The 22,081-nt window shown below is 27.9% G+C and overlaps 1 protein-coding gene across 8 annotated transcripts in view; it reads right to left on the bottom strand.

Annotated features, from left to right (window-relative positions):
* The window catches only part of LOC127279754 (probable nuclear hormone receptor HR3), an 87,864-nt gene that overhangs the window by 3,714 nt on the left and 62,069 nt on the right, over positions 1–22,081 (bottom strand). For 3 of the 8 annotated variants that reach the window (XM_051302289.1, XM_051302282.1, XM_051302287.1), the window contains 7 exons: positions 13,574–13,801; positions 7,504–7,669; positions 7,206–7,426; positions 4,391–4,720; positions 2,902–3,174; positions 2,593–2,817; positions 1,049–1,390 (listed from right to left, as the gene is read on the bottom strand). In XM_051302289.1, coding sequence (XP_051158246.1) covers positions 1,131–1,390; positions 2,593–2,817; positions 2,902–3,174; positions 4,391–4,720; positions 7,206–7,426; positions 7,504–7,669; positions 13,574–13,801 — 1,703 coding nt within the window. In that variant the 3' untranslated portion in view covers positions 1,049–1,130. Of the gene's footprint in view, positions 1–1,048; positions 1,391–2,592; positions 2,818–2,901; positions 3,175–4,390; positions 4,721–7,205; positions 7,427–7,503; positions 7,670–13,573; positions 13,802–16,445; positions 16,681–20,307; positions 21,139–22,081 lie in introns of those variants that run through there. The other 5 variants (XM_051302285.1, XM_051302284.1, XM_051302286.1 and 2 more) reach the window with 5 other exon arrangements.

Below are 22,081 nucleotides of genomic sequence, written 5' to 3'. Positions count from 1 at the left end.
GCATAACTTCGTGCAATCGTTGTATGCTGATGTCCCATGCGTTTAAAGGTAGAACTTTCATGCTACAAACGCTTATTTTTTCTCTCCGTGCAGGGTTGCAACAAAATTCTCATTATAACTTCCCTGACTTCTAGACAATATTTTGTGTTTTTCCTTTACGTTTTTGCATTTTGTTCTCTTTTATCAAATGTAAATTCTATTAAGAAAAAAAAATTATGTGTGAATGAAAATTCGATCAAATGAAAAATATGTTAAACATATATTATATAAAGAACAATTCAAATTAAAAAAAAATTTAATTACATATTTTCAAAAGTTTTAATGAAATTCTTTTTTAAAAATTAATTATTTTCAAAACTTTTGATCAAATTTTACGAAATTTCAATTACATAGTTACAATAGTTATTTTTTATTCGAAATTTCAAAGATTTTCAAAAATATAATTTAAATTATTTTTATTATTTAAAAAAACTTAATTATTTCATAATTTTGAATAAATTCTTCGATAATTGAATTATTTTTGAAATGTTTAATTTAAAATCTTTCAAAAATAGAAAAAGTCAAAATTTTTAATTGCAACTCTTTCAATATTAAATTATTTCTATTAAATCGATATAATTGTTATTTATAAAAAAAAGTTATCTAAAACTCCTTGCAAATAAAAATTTGAACAATTGAAGTTGCAGTGAATTAGAAATTTTGATATTTAAAAATTCGTATCACTTAAAATTTTGTTGAATAAGAATTATGCTAAATTAAAATTTGGTTAAATTAGAATTCTTTTATATAAAAAGTTGGGTAAAAAGAAATTCTATATAATAAAAATTCTGCCAAAATAAAAGTTCGGTACCTAAAAATTTTTTAAGTAAAACTTGGTTTAATTAGAAATTCTATTAGAGGCTAATTAGGAAAATGAAAATTCGTCTAAATAATAATAAATTTTTATATAATAAAATTCTTTAAATTGAAAATTATAATTAATTATTTGTATGCAGTAATCATGCGCCCCAATAAAATATTGAAAGAGGTAAAAATATAAAAAATATACCTTGACAGAGCAAGGCCCCAGATCACTTGCATTCAACGTTGTCTGTCAGCGTTGGGTTACCCTGCACTGCTTCATCATTTGTTCAGCTGTCACTGCTAAACAGCTCTTTGTGAAGGGCCGGAAACTCAAGTTGAGGTTGCGACCGTTTAAATTTTGCTAAGGCTTCCATGTGCATACTCGAGATTTCTCGTAGTTGGGGTATTTTCGCGAGCATTGCGTCACACACTGTGACGTCACCTTTAATTGGCGACACGTGATTTCTGTCTAATTCGGTCCTTAATGATCTGATCACAGCCTGATAAAGCCTCGTGATCTCTCCTGATCCTTTTAATCCCGATCGATCTGACAATGAATTAGTCGATAATTAATTATAAACGATTGCAAAAGGCATAGTTTTTTTAATATACATAGTAAATTTATATTTGCTGGGCAAAATTCTTCAACTGTACCAATCTCAAATGAAAAAGAAAAAAATTTCCGAATCAGGCTTTAATTATAGTCCTATTGAGTCTGCATTCAACCATCAAAACGATTTTATCCAATTGGTTGGAAATTCAGAACTTTTATTTATATTTAATAATTAGCATAAAATTCAACATTTTTGAATTGTTCAATTTTGTTTATAACAATGAGCAAAAACATTTTTAAATGTATAAAACCACAAAAAATTAATATTTGAAGGTTTTCTGAGTCGGATAACAATTATAACTTGATTACAAAAATCAAAATGGCGAAACTAATATGGTGGACGAATTTTTTTAAAAACCGATCTCATTCACTTGAAACTTGTTAGTTTGGGGTTTACTAAATCGCTAAATTTAAATTTGTTTTTTTTCTTAAATTTGAAGAAAAAACGCTTTAAAAAAATTGAAAACTTTGTATTTTATATTTTTAAAGTAGAAAAAGAAACCTTTCTATAAGAATAATAAAAGTTTAGATAAGTTGTATAGAAATTATGAAATAATGAGAGTTTAAATTTCGAGCCCCTGTAGCCTGACAACCCGTTGTTATTGAGAGAAATCGTTAGAATACACATGGACTACAATTAAGAAGATTTAATACACGGAAAAAAATAAATACCAAATTTCATAACAGTACTTTCAAATTTAATAAAAGTATTTTTAAGTCAAAAACGAAACTTTCATATAGTAAAACTAGTCTTTAAAAAAACTTATTTGAAATTTATAACTAACATCAGATTTGCATTCATCGATCCCAAAAACTGTTGTATGAGGGGTTTTAGATTAAATGGAATTCTTTCAAACTTTTAATGCACGAATTTATTTTGAAATTTCCGAACTTATTGTCATTTATGCGCCATATTGGAATCGCAATTTAAAATTTTGAAAAACGCCACTCGGCATTCGAAAGTATAGGAATGTACGAATTTTTCAAGCCCTAGATCATTAAAAATCCATCAAAACCATTTCACCTGATTTTAATTAATAAATAACTCATTTTGTTAATAGAAGATATTCTTCTTTTTTTCTGAGTTGCGTACAGTTGGGTTGACCCATTCATCTATTTTTGAAAAATACACTTACCAGGACTAAGTAAAACGGCAGCACTATAGAGCGCAAGTTCTGATTCAGTGAGTTTTAATTCAGCCACACTTCTCGCAACTTCGAAAACGTGAGAAACTAACTTAATCTCTGTTGTATCATTAGTATAGAACGCGTCTTGAGTCAGCAAGGCATCACCGTAGAGAACGCAATTTTGTTGCAGATCAAAATACCTACTCATACGTAACACGGCCAATTCAAATGAACCTGGAAAATAAATAATCTATAAGTATACCGTTTTTTTTCTTCTAAAAATAAATATAAAAATTTTAAATTCGAATATAAATTTACCAGCTTTAAGAAGGACAATTTGATCATCCTGCGAGAGTTTCATAAAACCTGGCACCATCTTAGCAAACTCGATAATTTGCTGAATAACTGTTGTTAATTTCTGAGCACTTTCAAGCCAAAGTTCCTCATGGGCCATATTTTTATAGTAGAGTAACCTGGTGATATCGTGAGGTTTGCGAAAGGCTTCCTGAATTTGTTCAGTAGTATGGAAACAAGTTCTCGCGTGTGCATCTGATATTGTTTTTGAGAGCAATTCACTGATTTGGGATGGATCTGTAAAAATTAAAAGAAACAAATAATTATATTTTCCACATTATTATTATTAACTAATAGAGCATAGAAAATCGCGAAATACACTGATATATAAATATATACAGTAATGATGATGTTACTTTTTTACGAATATTCATGCAAAGAGAAATTTTTGTCATCGATGTGCGAAAGCTTCAAAAACATTGCATCGAAAGATCACACACACACACATATATTACACTCGTAACATAAAAAAAATGCAAACATTAAGGGTCTATAAAGTAAAATTTCTCGAACATAATAAATATTATGATCCTATCTTTTTAGGAAATTCTAAATAAAAATTTTTTTAAAGCAATTAAAAAAATGTGCCAAAATAATAATAAATATATTGGGCGCATGAATTTCCTATAAAAATCATTAATTAGAATTTAAAAATAATTATTTTTTAAAAGAATGTTAATTTTTCGAATTAGCATTTGACAGAATTTCTTTTTATACGAATTTTTACTTGACAAAATTTGTAGCTACCAAACGTTTGTTTGGTATAATTTTAATTTTTTTGTCATTTAATTTACATGTCTTTTTATTTAAGAATTTAATTTAATCAAATTTTAATTTAACGGAATTTTCATTCAATCGAATTTTATGTTATTCGAATTTTTAAATGACAGAAATTCCAATTCACGGAATTTTAATTTGTCTGAATTTTTAATTGTAGGAATTTATAAAACGCAGAATTTTCATTTGTCCGAAAATTACAAATTGACCAAACAAACAATCGACAGAAAGATTTCGGCACAATTTTTAAAATTTACCAATTAGAAATTATTAAAAAATTCGTGATTGGTCAATTTTAAAAATTGCGCCTAAATCCTTCTGTCGATTGTTTGTTCGGTCAATTTGTAATTTCGGACAAATGAAAATTCGGCGTTTTATAAATTCGTTCAAATAAAAATTAAGTAAAAATTTGTATAAAAAGAAATTCCGTCAAATACTAATTCGAAAAATGAAAATTTGTCAAAAAATAATTATTTTTAATAAAATTCTAATGAATGATTTTTTATGAGACAAATATACGAATTTGTTGATAAAAAAAAGTATACAGAGACCCCTGAATTGAAATCATATTGAATTGCAGATTTATAAAAGGCTTGACGTCAAGGGTAGAAGACAAGTGGAAATAGGCTATTTAAGTCAGACATGCTCATGCAAATGGACACAGACATAGCCTCACATCTCGCATGGGACATACAGGGCTGACTGGGATCTTCATCATCCTCTGGATTGTTGACTCTCTGTTGTTGACTGCTGAGAAATGTTGTTGAGTCGACCGCTGTATAGGAACCATGACCAAGGCTGGCTAGTTCGACAGTGGATTCTTGTTTGACAGCCACAATTCCTCCACCGCTTAAAGAACCACCACCTGCACCACTAACGCTACCGCCACCCCCACCACCGTTACCCCCTCCATTACCACCTCCTCCACTGTTTCCAACGCTGCTACTGCCATTGCCACCACCACTTCCTGCACCACTTCCGGTTGTCGAAGTTGATAAGGATTTTCCTATTATTATTAAAAAAAATACAGTAAAAAATTATTCTCACTATAGCTAATGAAACAGCTTTCAAATCTACCAAATGAGAGCTTGCATGATTATAGTCATTATAAATAATTACTAATTTATCCATCACTTAACCTTTAAACTGATACAACTGTCTTCCAAACATTATATAGCGCTGTATGGTGAAAGGGACCTTAGTTGCAAAAAATTTTAGGTTATGTTCGTGACTTTTGAAGTGAAAATAAATCAACTATTAATAAAAATGTTAGTCTTCATTAGATTCAAAATATTCAATTAAAAACATATTTTTATTTTACATAATTTAAAATGAACGTTTAATCAAATTGAACTAAAAGTAAAATTTTTTGCCTATCCCTTTTCTCATGGAGCGTCACATATATAATTAAAAAGCTCTTATATGTACGAATTTCGTTTTCCGGTCAAACAGACCAGGAAAAAGGAGGGGAGCACTTAACGTGATTTTTAGCATCTAGCAATTTAAAATTTAAATCAAAATTAAAGTAATGCTACTTTTTCTCCCTTAAAATTTAAAGTTTAAGCATGTCCTTAATATTTTATTCTTTGATTTAATATTTTGCAGTCCAATGTAAAAAAGATACATAAGTATCAGTGTTGCTTGTAATTTACTAAAGCTCTTTATTTTCATCTGGCATTATACACTTTATTAATAAAAAAAAATAAATTAAATATTTAATTTTGTATTACATAGAAAGTATTTTATTTACGTACAAATCAAATTCTAAGTGGAAAAATTCTCATAATAATATTAAATCGCAAAATTCCTGTTAAAAAATCCATCGCAGAATTTGAATAGAAATTCAGAAATTTTTTTTTCAAATATTGAAAAAATTACTTTTTAATTTTTTGTTATTTTCACAAACTATTTTCTTCTTGGAAATATTCTTTAGAATTTTTGCTGAATAGTTCTTATAAATTGTTTCCTTAAATGTGTTTATATTTATTTGTATTAAAATGTTAAAATATAATTTTCTTTATTGGCAAACAAAAATTTATTGGAATTTTAATCGGAATTCTTTTTGATTTTCCAATTGTAATTTCTCGAAAATTTTTCCACGTGGATTTTGAAAATCTTAAAAAAAGATTTGAGTATTGATATAAAATTGTGAAATTAATTAATTATTTCAAAAATTAACTTTTCAAAAAGTTTCTTCAGAAAAAATGAAATGTTAATTTAATATTAATGCTACAGTTTAAACAAAATTTTTTTATCATGTTTGTTCTTATGTACGTTATTAATTTGACTAATCGAAAAAAGTACCTAAATTGGAAAAAATTTGTAATATTGAAAAAAGTTAATATGTCATGGTTCGGATGGTAATAAACTCACACAGCACCAAGAATTTTCTGAACATTTCCATATAAGTACTCATTGCGAAATGAACACTTATTCATGTTTAAAGGGAGGGAACAGTATAATTGTAATTCATCGAAATTTTCGTTCTTAACAAGCACTAATTTTTTTTATAGATTATCTAGAATTTAAAATGATTCTATTTATTAAAAATTTTTTAAAAAATTATTTTTCACAATTGCGGAATTTTAGTAATGAAAAAATGAAAAATCACCAGTTCAATTTCAATCAATCAAAATTTACATTGATTAGAGATTTCAAATTATTTTTGTCAGTTTTTAGAATTAAAAACCATATTTCATCATGAAAAATTGAAAAAAATTAATTTTTACCATTTTAAAATTGAAGCAGCTGATGCAAGAACAGCAGAAATTTTTACACGAACTGACTCAATTTATTTTTCATTTTTTAAAAATATATGTTTTGAAAAAATTGAAATTTTTAAAAATTCTAAAATTCGATAAATTAAAATTTCATTGGTTCCTCTCCTTAAGGCAGACGTTCGTTTCAGAATGCGAAAAATAGGCACATATTTACTAATTTTTTGTTCAATAATTTTTATTCTAATTTAAAAAACTTTCTACATTTTAAAATATATTAATTTAACTAAGAGAAACAATTTTCGTTTTGTTTTTAATAATTTTTCAACAAACGTATTACTAATTTGAAAACAAAACGAAAATTGATCCTGTTAGTTAAATTATTATACTTTGAAATGTAAAAAGTTTTTTAACTTAGAATAGCAATTTCTTATACGAATTTTTTCATTTTCATAATTTACAAAACATTTTCTGATCATCACATTCAATAATTCAAAATTTATGGAAATCTTTTGGAAATTCTCATTGCTATGTGGATATTTTGAAATGCATTTGTCAATTTTTGTCGTTTTTGACATTACAGTTAAGTTTGCATTCTTCATTTATCGAACTGTCTATAAAAAATGTTAAATCAAATTTGTTATTAATATTGTGGTTTCAAGAAGTAAACCACTTTTCTGTGTAAATATATGAAAAAAATAATGAAACAAACTTGTTTAAACTTAAAGTCAACCACACCAACTTGATATATTATCAAGTTGCTTTGGAACTCACCTGAGGCTACCACACTGGGAATTACACCCGAGGCATTGACGGAAGGTGTATCAGGTGTGACTGTGTCGACTTGAGTCGGTGTCGGTCGAGGATCATAGGCCGTCGTACTGTCGACATAGTCTGCACTAAGCTCATAATTAGTAATAGCCCCATGACTGTAGTATCCTGAATTTCCAGTGCCAGGACCAGACGAGGTGTATTCACTGCTCCCGTAAGGATAACTGAAGAAAATAAAATTATATTAGCAATCACATTTTCACATATATAGATGTATTCAATGATTTTAAAATTTACTGACCCGCCATTATAGGAGTGATGTTGATCCGAGCTGCTTGGTGTTTGATGTTCAAATACACTACTATCGGGCGCAGTTTCAGATGCTGCTCTCATCTGCGCTCTATGAAATCTGACTTCATCTTCGACTTTCTCCCTTTGTTTTTTCGACATTCGACCGAATTTTACAGCTGAAAAAATTCAATTACGTTAGTAAAAATAAATTAACTTCTGCAATATGTGACGCGCTCTGAAGAAAAGGGACCTAAGAAGCAACAAATTATAGGTTAGGATAGTTTTACCCTGATTAACAATTTCTTTTTAATTATGTAAAATAAAAATCAATTTTTATTTTCGATGTAATGAAGACTTAAACATTTGTATCGAGAGTTGATTCTCTGAGAGTATTTTTATTTCAAACTATCATAAACATAACCTATAATTTTTTGCTTCTTTCCTTTCTCAAGAACGCGTCACATCATATATCTGCTGTGTAAAATTTAAATACCGTAACTTGTTTTTTTAGGTTATGTTTCTTCTTAAAAAAAATTTAGATATTAAAAGAGAAGAAACATAACCCAAGTAGCATGTAATATTACAGTAATATTTTTTATTTAATTTTATTTAATGAGATCAAGTCCCTAAGGCTTAAAGCCCACTAAGGAACTAATACATAGAATTGTATAAAAAATTATATAATTTTATAACTTATTGGTAGAAATTTCGAACTTATGAACTAATAAACCATGGTATAAAAAAACCCCATAATAAAAGGTAAAGAAAAACAACAATAATAGTAAATAAAAAATAACAAAAGAAAATTGTATATGAAGTTTTTTAAAAGAAAAAGTAATCAATTAATAATTGTAAAATAAACAGAAAGTAAGAATATTAATAAACAGTTGTATAAGTAATATCAAAAAATCTATTACTTTTCTTAAACAAAAAATAGAAAAATAATCTTTTAAATATAAACTAATTAGGTAGATGAATCTCTAACAGTTTTTGGAAGTTTGTTCCAAAGTCTAGCACCTCTGACAATGAACAACCTTTGCATTTTACAAGTTTTGTGAAATATAATTAGGATATTTCTTCTTTCTCGGAGTCTCGCATAATTTAATTGATCAGTATTTTTAAAATCAAAAAAGTTAAGTAGATATAAAGGCGCTCTCACACCTTTTTGGCTGCCTGCAGGTTACCATGGCAACGCATGAGAGTGAGTGCGACAGAAAATTTAAAAATTTGAATATTCAAATTTTCTGTCTCACTCACACTCGTGCGTTGCCATGGTAACCTGCAGGTAGGCAGGCAGCCAAAAAAGGTGTGAGTGCGCCATAATGGAGTCTTGCTATTAATGACAAATTACCTATAAAAAATTGTCTTCTAGTAGCCACATTCAATAATCCCGACTTAATTCTATGTTGCGTAATATGCTCAGTTTTAGGTAAGTTGTAAACAAATCGGATGCAGGCATTTAGTGTTCTTTCTAATTTTTTGTTATTATTATTATTACTGTAATGTTACTGTAATATTACCATGAGGCGGACATTTTAATATTACGTGTTACTTGGGAATGGGAAACATAACCTAAAAATACAAGTTACGGTATTTCAGTTTTGCACGTCAGATATTTTTTTGTACAATAATATTCAATGAATTTATTAGATATAAATAGAATTTAATTAGTCTTACAAAAAATTATATAAAAATAAATAATTTTCTATGCATTTGTCTGTAAAAATATGAATATTATTTTAAATATCTCACACATGTTTAATCTGTTTATAATTGTACAAATAAATTGATAAGTATTTTTATAAGTATATAAGAGGTGAGTAAATAAGTTTTAGTAAAATTACTTTATAATTGCCAGAATACATATTATACTGATAAAAGAATATAATAATTTAAGTAGTCATGACAGAAATTTTGATATATATATATAAAAGTTGGTGATTTAAGATCTATGTAACAGATTGTATTGATTTGAGGTCAATCACCAATATATGCGGATAGAACATTTAAAGACCATCAGTGGATACAGGCGCATGCGCAGAAGAAGAACGCGGAACCAACTGACTTGTATACGAAGTGACGTCATAAGGCGACGCAAATGCGTCACACATAACCGCTACAAACTGTAGTACATATGTGTATATAGACGCACACAGAAGAAAATTTCTACATGTGTGTTGTATACAGCAACATGTTTACACACGCTGAGAAGCTATGGTGCAGCACTTGGATGATCATCGGGGCAAAGAAGAATGAAGAATTAGTAACGTGACGTCAGAGCAACTGAACTGTGAGAGGGTTGGAGAGGAGGGGATAAGAGTACACAGTTGACATGAAGGGAAATGGGTGGATGGGACAAAAAAAAGTGGGGAAACTTGAAATGATGAGGGAGAAGACGAAGAAGAAGATATAAGAGAAATATAGAAGAGGAGGCAAAAGGTGATCGACCGGGACAAGAGACGGAGATAAAGTGAGTGAGACACCATCAGGAAGAACACGCGTGTTGGCCGCACGATGCATTTTCTGGCGCTATATATAGCGCCGCGGTAGCACTATACAGTCGCGACTCCTTATCACTAAATGCGTGTGTATTTGTGTATAGACTGCGACTGGTTGAACTACCTATTCACATTTTAGAATGAGCCGATTATAAAAATAGATCGACACTAACGACAGAAATATCATAACGCTTACATCTACCCTCAAGATAATATCATTATGAGCACAATTACAGTTTTTTTTTTTTTCAAAAAACAATAAAAAGCCAAAAATAAATTCTTTCATTGAATTTAATATCCGAAAAATATTAAACTAATTTTGTTTCGTAAACAAGGAAAAAATCTCCTTGTCAAACATTTTTCTTTCTTAGAAAAATTTGATTTTTTTAAAATTATTTTATTTATCAAATAAATATTTGTCGCGCTCCGAAGAAAAGTATCTTAGAAGCAAATGAATTATAGGTTATGTTTATGACAGTTTTACCTTGATGAAAATTTCCTTTTAATTTATATGAAATCAAAATAAGTTTTTCTTGTTGAATATAACGAAGACTTAAACATTAATAATTTGTATTGAGAGGTTTTTGTATTTTCACTTCAAAACATAACCTAACATTTTTTTGTTTCTTAGGTACCTTTTTTTTGGAGCGCGACAGTTATTTATTTGTGGGGCGCATGATTATCCTATAAAAATAATTAGTTAAAATTTTCATTTTAAAGAATTTTATTAGATATATTTATTTTTTAGACGAATTTTTATTTTCCGAATTAACATTTGACAGAATTTTTTTTTTAAACAACCTTGAACTTAACAGAATTCTTATGTATCGAATTTTCATTGTACAGAATTCTTAAAATGCCGAATTTTTATTTGTCCGAAATTGCAAATGTCCGAACAAACAATCGACAGAAAGATTTTGACGCGACGTTTAAAATTCACCAATCAAAAGTTATCAAGAAAATCGTGATTAGTGGAATTTAAAAATCGCGCCGAAATCTTTCTGTCGATTGTTTGTTGACCATTTGCAATTTCAGACAAATAAAAATTTGTCGTTTTAAGAATTCTACCAAATAAAAATTCTGTTAATTAAAAATTCTTTAAAAAAGAAATTCCGACAAATGTTAATTTGAAAAACGAATATTTGTCTAAAAAATAATTGTATCTAATAAAATTGTTAAAAATGAAAATTCTAACTAATGATTTTTATGGGATAGTCATGCTCCCCGTTCATTTGATTTAAATAAAAATTATTATAATAGCCAAGTAACCCATTATTTGAAGTTAAAAAAAAAATTTTTTTTTTCTGTGTAAATTTAAATCAGCGAAAAATCGTCCATTAAGGGTCAGTTTCACCAACTCCGATTAAGAGTTAATCAGTGCGATTAAATATACCTAACCGACCAATTCAACTGCTCATGGTTGGTCGGTTAGGTCTTTAATTACTGATTAACTCTTAATCAGATTTGGTGAAACTAGCCCTAATTCAAACTAGTAAAAAATTTATACTAATTTTTAATAAAATATGATGTTTGTGGCTATAGAATCAGATAGTAAAGTCACAAACATCACACTATCTTTATTATACTTTTTGAATCACAAAATCATCAATTAATTATTAGTAAAAATTTTATTTTAATTTGATTTAAAAACAAGATTATATTTTATTTAAATATGTATTGTATGTATGTTTATTTTAAATATGTAAGATGTAATAGTTGGAAGTTCGTCCGAAACAGAAACTATGAATATATAATTAATAGTAAACATTTTCATCAATTTGAATTAGTAAACATTTTACTTTAATTTAAAGAGTTATACATTTTTCATGTAGCTGTCAATAATTATTATAAATAACTAATCTTATTAGATTAAAAAGATTTACATATGGAAGCTCAAAGATTTCACTTCATTATACGCTGATTTTGCATTGAATTGTAATAATTCTATTTTATTGACAAGTATAAACGTTATTTTACATTATTAATAGACATACGCATTATGTCGATTATATTAATTTGATTATTATAGAAAATAGAATGATATTCTTATCTTTTTCAAATACTAAACAAAACTAAGACGCGATATGATTGCAAATTCAAGTCTGAAAATTTTCTTATTGGCTATATAGAGTGGCTTCATTTCTTCTCGACGAGGATTAAAAAATGAAATCTCTTTTTAAAGATTTACAATTTCTTACAAATAATTTTGTATATACTTTCACTTTTATACGATATGTATATACGTGAAATAATATAACTCACTTTGATAAGAATATGAACAGGAGCGGGAAGGGAATTGACTGATAAGGGGTCGTACACCCCGCTTATTACGCGTGCCACTGATATTATTGCTCCATACGTTTTGAACTTAAAAATTTCGTATATGTTTACAATACACACTTATTACGTACCTCCGATCATAGTATAATTATCATATTCTTTAAGTTTCAGATATTTATACGTCAGTAGAAAGTCAAGAATAAGTTATACCCAAAAATTAATAATTCCACTTTTTAAAAAAGACAGACATATATATTTGCTATAGAAAAAATTAAATAATTTGCAACTGTCGTGTTAATAAATCATTTATTAAAATTGCCCAAAAAGTTCTTTTCGATAAATATTGAATATATATGTAAAAATTTAACTTTTGTCATCATTAAAAAAAATTCAAACGTATATAAAATTTCAAAAAATTCATTTCACAATCATTTTTTTTAAATTTACTTTTTTTAATCAATTTTTCTTCACTCTTGTTGCATTTTTAAAGAATTTTTTTAAATAATAAAATGAAATTATAGAAGAAAGACCGACACTGTATATAACCCACTTTTTTTCATCATTCATTTATCTTTTTATGCAACTTTTAGTTTTGACATTTTTCGATTACTTCATTATATGTACAGTACCGTTGGAAATTTTTAGTACAGTTAATAGCCGTATTTATATATACTATCCAAAAATACACCTGTCGTTAAATCATGACAGCTCAGTTATTATATTAATTAAAAAGTTAAAACAAAAATCATTGAAAAGATTATTAAATTTTTCGCGTCAAATATGATACACATTGCACTTTTGACAGAAAATAGTTTTTTTTACTTATATATTTGCTAAACGTTTAAATGGATTTTTTGGATAGAAGAAAAAAGATGCAGCATCAAATTTCCAATAAGGTATAGTGATCATTAAAATTTTTTTTTCATCATCGATTTTTTAACTATTAGAGGCCAACCCAAACGGATGGAAGAATTTTATGTGTGGTTTTACTTTCCAGAGGAGCATTTATATTATGTATATATTTTTTAATATTTTAATAATTTTTCACTTTAAAAAGAATGTTTAAGAATTTTTGTTAAATTTTTTTTGAAGTTTTTTAATTACATAAAAATTATTCGAAAGTTAGGATTTTTATCTTGCATATTTAAAAACTAAAAATGGTTTTACACTCCTCAAGGTAATTTTTATAATCCCTTTTTCCTCATGTGATACCGAAATAAAAATATTTTGGTAATATAGAAAATGTTGAATAGTATTTAAGTATAAATAGTTAAATTTATTTAAAAATGACAAGAGACTTACCATCTCGGGACATGCCGAGTCGCAGGCACTTTTGAAGCCGACAGTACTGGCAGCGGTTTCTGTTAACACGGTCTACAACACAATTTTTGTTCCTCGGACATTGGTAGTTGACAACTGACGATTGAGATCGCCTGAAAAATCCTTTGCATCCTTCGCAAGTGATCACTCCGTAATGTACCCCGCTGCTTTTGTCGCCGCAAACCTTGCAGGGTATTATTTCGATCTGGGCTGCAATCAAAATTACAATATTTTAGTATTATATATAATAATAACATAGTATCTAAATATATCAACAAAAAAATTGTTGATACAATTATAAATTCAACAATATGTGCTCAAAAAAAAGAATTTTTAATTTAAATATTTCTGTTGGTACGATTTTGTTTTTTTAAAATAGTTTGTAAGTTTTATTTTAATATACGGAAAATATCTGGCACTTTCATTGAAAACAATATTATTTATTTGATTTAAACTTAAGGGGATGTTCACAATGGACGCATGTAAATTTCCACTGAAAATCCAGTAGAACGTCCGAAATATGCCATATGTTTATATTTTTCACGCCTGCCCCACCCTGCTTTTCTCGATTCTGGTTCCCGCCAAGTATCGAAAAAAGCTACCATTCCCTGCACTGATAGAAACAAGTTGGTAGATTTTGCCACGAAAATAATGTCAAAGTGTATAAGGTTAATTCACAATGATGAGCAGGCCTTTTTAACCATCAGTTATATTCGCATTGCTCTTTTGTTATGTTTAGATTTTTCATTTTTGGATAAAATAGCCATCACGTATATGTCTGTATCTATTCCAATCATTTTGTATGATAAGCGTACAAATAATTCTGTCAGTATTAAGCAGTTATTTCTATCAGTGTGCAAAGTGTCATAATTCAAATGTTCTTCAGATTATTTTATATATTTATTGTTCACAAGATTTTGACATGATTCTTAACCTAAAAAACTATATTTCATGCATCGTTCGGAGATTATTTTAAGTTAAAGTTTATTCTGTGTGTATTAAATTTACTGTATTTTTATCCGTGTATGCAAAATACATGAATTATTTTTCATTTAAATTTATTATATTTCATAAGAATATAATAAAAGTCAAAATATATTAACTTTGAACCAAACAATATTTAAATTAAATATATTTTATTAACAAAAAAAATGTATATAACAAAAGTATTAAAAATTGATTTTTCGTGCTCAACACACTATAAAACGCACATTACTCTTTTACAACAGTATAAAATTCCAGTGAAATATGATTGTCTCACTAAATTCTAACCGTTTAAGGAACTATTATGTTACGTATGTGATAGATGTCGAGCAGACAGATTTCATTTGTCTTTTCGTCTCCATTCATATCATAGAAATGAGATGAAACTATAAAATTCAATTGTTATTTTAACAAGAGATGCTCGACATTCACGAGAATTTATATCGATCGATAATCGCTCGACATCCACACACTCAGAGAAAAGTTTTGTTTGAACCAAATATACTATTTTTTTATATATATATTAACAGAATTTTTTTTATTGTTTTAAACAAAATTTGTTTAATTCAAATAAATATTTATTAGATTTAAATAAACCTTTGGTTTATTTTAATAAATTTTTCGAACGAAGAAAAAATTTGATTGAGCTAAATAAATTTTTGGTTGTTTTAAACAAATTTTTTTCTGAGTGTTATTACACTGTATATAGAATTAACTACATGCAAAAAAATCTTTATCTATAGAACAGCGATATGTTTCACTAAAACAGCGAATGTTTTCGCTATTCTAGAGAAATATGTGACCTGGACAGTTAAAAGGGACCTTTTGTCCGAAAAAATCGATTTTTTATTGATTGGTGATTCTGATAGAGAAAACTTTTTTCTATCAGAATCACCAATCAATAAAAAATTAATTTTTTCGGACAAAAGGTCCCTTTTAACTGTCCAGGTCACATATATTGCTATTCCAAAGAAACTTATCGCTGTTCCAGGCGAAGATTTTTTTTGCGTGTATGTATAAAATTTTTAATTAACATTTTTAATTACATTTTAACCTTAATTTCAAACCAATTTCTGATCTGAAAATTATTTTTAGAGATCAAATTCTCTATATTTAAATTGAGAATGACTTCACTTTCAAGGTGAGAAATCGATATAAATTTTTTTGTTTATACCCGCATTTGCGCCTTTTTTGGCCGTAGGAAAGAGAAAAACTACACAGAAATTCTCTGATCGAGTACTGCTGGTATATTGTCTGTTGAGTTGTGAATGTACATTTGGATTTTCATCACAAATAAACACACCCCTGCCTTAACATCTAACATATTTCCACTATACAGTAAAACACCCTATAACGATTGCAGGCAAAGACATTCACTACATAGCAGGCCTTTGCGCAGGATTTGTATCTGAGGGGTGATTCAAGTGAAAAAAAATTTAATCATAAAGATTAAAACATTTTCGAAATATAAGTTTAAAACCTCTCTGGGGGGTAGTTTAACCTTCCAAAACCCCCCTGCTCTCTAAATTTGAATTAGTAAAAATTTTAACTAATTTAAATTAGTGATTCATTTTTTGCTTTTAAATTAGTTAAATTTTTCTAATTCGATAGTAACAAAAAATTTTTTTTTACTATTATAGTTAAGGTTTTCTAATTCAAAAGCAAAAAATAAATCACTATAATAAATTAGTTAAAATTTTTACTAATTCAGATTCAGAAAATGTGTTTTACAATTTTTACTTGAGTAGCTGGGATTCAACACTAAGACCTTGAATTTATATGCTTCGTTGTGGTCTTAAAAGACTCTCGTTGTTTTTTATTTTATTTAACTGAAAAAAATTTACATTATATATTATAAAAATTATGCTACCTCGTATAGAATTAACCTGGATTCTTCTATCATCAATAGTGGAATTTTCAGGACTTTCGCGTTGAGAAGGCGGTCTTGTTCTCGAATCCGTACTATCTGCGCCCCAAGTAGACCCAATAAAAGTTGAGAGATTAGACTCCATTTACGCTTCACCAAAACGTCATTATCGTACCACCATCTCAACGCGTTATTCAAATCATTCAGCATATTCAGCGGTCATATGAATGTTAGTTCCCTTAACACACATATATACAGAGTTTCCTTTTTGATATCTATTAAAATATGTACCTCAATCTCCTAATTTTCTCACGAAGAAAAATCCATTGTTAACATATATAGAATCCAATACAAATCAGATTTGTTGATTCTACCATAATAATTTGTTTTGCCAAAAATGTAACAATATATTTTTTTCTTCGTACTGTTAAGGCACCACCCCCAATTTTGACACACTTAAATTTAAATTATTAAACGAGGTTATATTTTCTTTCTTGCATCATTTGGGTCCTAAAAACAAACGGGATGGTCAAAAAAATAAAATTTTAATTTTGGATCATTTTAGAAATTAAAGTCTTAAAAAAATTAATATTTTAAACCTCTATCTTCTTTCACGGTTTTGACTATTGTTTATCGCCAATTTTTTCAACGCTTTTTTAATGATTCTTCAGAATCTCTCGCATGGATTTTCAAAAATATTAATTTTTTCTAAAAATAAAAATTCTAAAATGGTCAAAAATTAAAATTTTCTTTTTGTGACCACCTTATATGTTTTTAGGGCCCAAATAATGCAAGAAAAAAAATATAACCGCGTTTTATAATTCAAATTTAAGTGGTTCAAAATTGGGGGTGGTGTCTTCCCTTAAAAATTGTATCTCAATTTCAAGTGAACTTAAACAAATAAAAACAATTTTTATTTTGTTACTCTTTACATGGCCTTAAACGATAATAAAACGAAAAAAAACAATATTTTTCGATTCTTAAATGAAATCCTCGTCAGATTTATCTTTTAGAAGAGATATACTGATCAAAAAAATTAATATTGACCTTAAATATGTAAATAAAACAAACAACATCTTTAACAGCTTGTAAGTTAAAAAAGTTTATTTCCATTTTTGAAGGTAAAATTTTATTAAACTCATTATTAACTGTATACTAAAATAAAATAAAAAGTAGATGAAAGAACGTTTCGTAACCTCACTTATAGTATGTTTAAAGCATGGTATAAAGGAATCGGTATGGATTTATAATTAAAATATATAATATGTAAACTTATTTCACTTTTGGGTAAGACTGCGTCAGAAATTTCACGATTTGCAAGGGGTCTTTGGATTCGTCTGTAATTTGGTGAAATTGCAGTATTGGATATAAAGGCGCTTGTATACCTCACCGATCCCGATGATTCCGAGTATACTTCTGTCGTGTATACCATTGGAGTAAAAGAGACAAAAGATATTTCCGTCTCTTTTACTCCAATTGTACACGACGCAAGTAAACTCGGGATCGGTGAGGTATACAAGCGCCTTAAGAAATGAAAGTCCCGAAGGATTTTTGAAATTTTTCAAAATTGTAAAAGTTACACCATATTGAATTTTTTGACAATTATTTTTTAAACATTAATATTTCTGAAACAATTAATCGGATCTCAATAACACTTTAATATGTTATCGTTTAAAACACACCTTTTCGAAGTGTTATATAGTTGAAAAAAAAATTTTGAATTTTGATCCAAAAAAAGTCAACAAAATTTTTTGAATCATTTTTACTCAAACGGGACCGATTTTTGAGTTTCTTGTGAAAAAAAGAGTAAAATATTCCTTATTGTAATTATTTCACCTTTATTTTAACACCAATAAAACTATAGAGACTTTAATAGTTTTCGAGATATTGCATTTTTTGTGAAGGCGCATCACTATAAGGCCGTTGAAAAAAATACATCCTTTTATTTTGATATTTTTAAGGTCAATATTAAACCTTTTTGATCAGCATATCTCTTCTAAAAAATAGACCTAATGAGGATTCCATTTGAAAATCGAAACATGTTGTTTTAAATTTATATTTCATTATCGTTTAAGGCCATATGAAAAAAGTAACAAAATAAAAACGGAAAACTAATGTAAAAAATTATTATCATAATTATTTTATGATAAGTAATTTTACATTCGTTTTCCGTTTTTATATTTAATAATTTTTACATGACCTTAAATGATATAAATATATGTTAATTGTTGAATATAAGAACAACATGTTTCTATTCATTAGAATCCTCATCACACCAAAAAAATGAAACTCTAAATTTAAGAATATCTTCTTAACGTCTATTTAAGAATAATTTCCATGAATTTTATTCTTAAAGTAAGAATATAAATAATACTCTTAAAATATTAGAAAGAATTCATAAATTGAAAAACAGTTCCTAATTTAAAAATTCTTTCTTATTTTAAGAGAATTTGAAAGTGTCAAATTGTAACGAATTTGTTCCCAATATTTAGATCAAATTATGTTTTGATCCAAATATTGGGATCAATTTGATTCGGTATCCATTATACCAACCATATCAAAACCTTAATGAGAAATTCGTTATAATAATTAAAAAAGTTAGGTTAGGTTGCTTTTGAAAATGTTAAAAAATATTATTTATAAAATTAAACTTATATGAATTGCATTTTAAAATGCTTGGTATAATATCGATTTAATTTCAGATAATAATGATCAATTTAATTTAAAATTTAGAAACACGAATTTGGTACAATAACTTTAACCGCAACTATTTTTAAAATAGATTTGGTTTCTAATGAATCGAAACATATTGCATTTAAGGCCATGTAAAAATTATTAAAAATAATTTTTAAATATTTAGCCATTCTGGTTGTTTAAATGTCAATAATATCAGAGAATAAGTCGTTTGGATGTGAAAGAAAGTCTGATCGGCATTAAAATTACACACACAAAGAAATATAAAAGTTATAATTGAAGTGATAAGATAAATATTCTTATTGTTGTCATCTCATCAGGTAACATTGTTAACTCTTTTTATAGTAGTAATGTAGAAGAATGTTGATTAAAATACAATTTTAATAACATAATAATAAAAATGTAATATTGAATGATTATATCAATGTTTAACAAATTTAGTTTGAAAAATCTTTTTCTCGATGATAATTTAAAAAGACTGTTGAAAAGTGTTTCCGTGACAAAACATTTATATTTAATAACTAATTTAATGTTGAGAATAATTTGCATTAAGGGATAAATAAATAAAGTGAGCTTGTATATTAAATAAATAAATAAATAAATAAATAAAAAGGTAATAAGCAACGCGAGGCAGTTGAAAGTGATTACGTTAGAGTATTATTCCAAGTATAATGTGTAAGCAGCAATTTAACGTAAGCGCCGCTAGCGTCGAGGCGCTTGCGACCATATAGTTATAGTCGAACATTACATAACTGAGAACGATGAACTCTAAAGTACAGTCACCCATCTCCAATGCGCGTAGCGCGTTGATAAGCATGCGGTTCTTTCAAAAAAAGGGGGGAATTCCTTAAAATCATTTCAATATGACTCTAAATTTCAATAATTCGTTATTCATCGGCGATATCATATGTGATCAACAAATAAGTAAACAAATTTTATTATTTTCATTTTTCAATTCCATAAAGATTCTTTAATTAAGAAATACACTCTTTCAATTGTGACAAAAGGAATGTGTTTTTATAAGTTTTCAAAATTTACTTTTGTATATATATTTTTAAAAATTTTTCAAAATTTAAATAAGTTTAGATAATAAACCATCTGTACATTTTGTGTAAACACAAGGATCAATCGTTCTTTCACTCCAAATATGTGACTCTATCACAAGCTTTACCTCTTAAATAAACTTATTGGATATACAAAATTTAGAAATAAGTACGTGTTTCCGCTGCGACAAATCAGTCACTGTGCGACTGCTTGAGATTTTTTTAAATTAAAAAATTCTCCTCTTTTTTACCAAATATTCCTTTGATTTAAATAATTTTTTAAAAAATTAAACATATAGTTCTTATCACCATTGTATTACTAACACAAACACCATCACTGCAAGTATAGAAACACTATTATTACAACAAATGCACTGATAATTTTAATTTTATCACAAGTTTATCTAGTAAAAAAAATATAAAGAAGGATTAATTAACGATCTTTGACGTAATTTTACAAATTGTTTCATTATGAATGTAGTTTTTAATCATGCAATTCAAGTAATTAAATTTTCCCCAACAAATTATAATTCACAAAAAAGACGAGTGACTTATTTTTAGAGTGGGGGATATAGAAACATGAAAGAGATGTGAAGAGAAAGAAAGATGAAATAATGACTAAACAGGAAACAATATTCTCTGATTGAAAGTTTAGGGGGATATCTCTTGAACAAACACTAAAAAATAAAAAGAGAAAACCGAATATGAGAAAAAAAAGTACTTGAGAAGATTTAGAAATTGATTCTTATTCGCTATCAATAATTATTTATTGCAAGTGTTCGTAGTTTTAAGTGATTCTTTTGCTTCCTGAATATATATCCGCGTTGAATAGACGACGACGTCACTGTTCGGAAAAACGCACGGAAAGCACTCGACTGATGCATGAATTTTTCGGGGTTTGAAGATCCGGGGGGACCGGCGCGGCAAGGCAGCAATATGTCAGAATCCCCACCACCCTCTCACGCTACGTCAGGTCACTGAACTGTGTGGCACTGTGTGGTGCGCCTCCACCGATGATGGCCGAGTGCCTCACCCCTCCCTCCCTCCGAGCCGGAATCTCCCCCCCTCCTTTTAATATTACTAACTTCGCAGGAGAGCGCAAGTGAAGCCGATGATTCACGAAGTTCACGCGCGCTTTCCGAAGTCAACTTCGGTATTTGTGAATTTCATTCGTCTCGACAATGTTATACGCATTACAAATCTTGTCTGCATCTTCAATCCACAGGATTACATACATGTATGACACAAGTATCATTATACATTTTCTTCTTAATGAGACATTTATGCGTTCAAATTATAATTGCTGCGTTTTTCAAATGTCAAAAGGATTGACTTTGACAATGCAAAAACATGTGACTTTTTTTAAATAATTACCATGTGTCATAAAAGTTTATAGGTTATGTTATAGTAATTTATTTATAAATATTTTTTTAACTAAATGTAAATTCGAATCTAGTTTATCCGATTTTTCGCACTTAGTAGAATTTCAAGAGTCGAATTTTTGAATACCGTTTTAGCACATTTTTCACGAATTGTCATTTGCTAGGACTTTCATTTGGTCCAACCGGAAATTGTCCAACAAACAATTGCAAAAAGATTTCGGCGCGAATTTTAAAAATAATGAATAAGAAATTAAAGAAAGTTTTCATTTTAAAAATCTATTTTTCTTGTAATATATTAAAGACATTATACTAATAGATCTTTTACTGTTGAATTTAAGATAAAAATGTTATTAACAAATACGGAAAAAAGGAATAGCTTACAGATGCTAACTGATGTTTGCTATCGGATCTATCAAAATTAGTAACCACAGCAAAATTTTTTGCTGACAACGAAAAAGTTTGATGTGATAAACAATATCAGTGTTAATTTTTACAAATTTACTGTCACAGCAAACTTTTT

Source organism: Leptopilina boulardi, unplaced genomic scaffold, assembly GCF_019393585.1.
Source record: "Leptopilina boulardi isolate dan_hultmark-lab unplaced genomic scaffold, ZJU_Lbou_2.1 LbouV2_223, whole genome shotgun sequence".
Classification (NCBI taxonomy): domain Eukaryota; kingdom Metazoa; phylum Arthropoda; class Insecta; order Hymenoptera; family Figitidae; genus Leptopilina; species Leptopilina boulardi.
The sequence above is the reverse complement of the archived record's forward strand: the minus strand, read 5'-3'. Positions and strand labels throughout refer to the sequence as shown.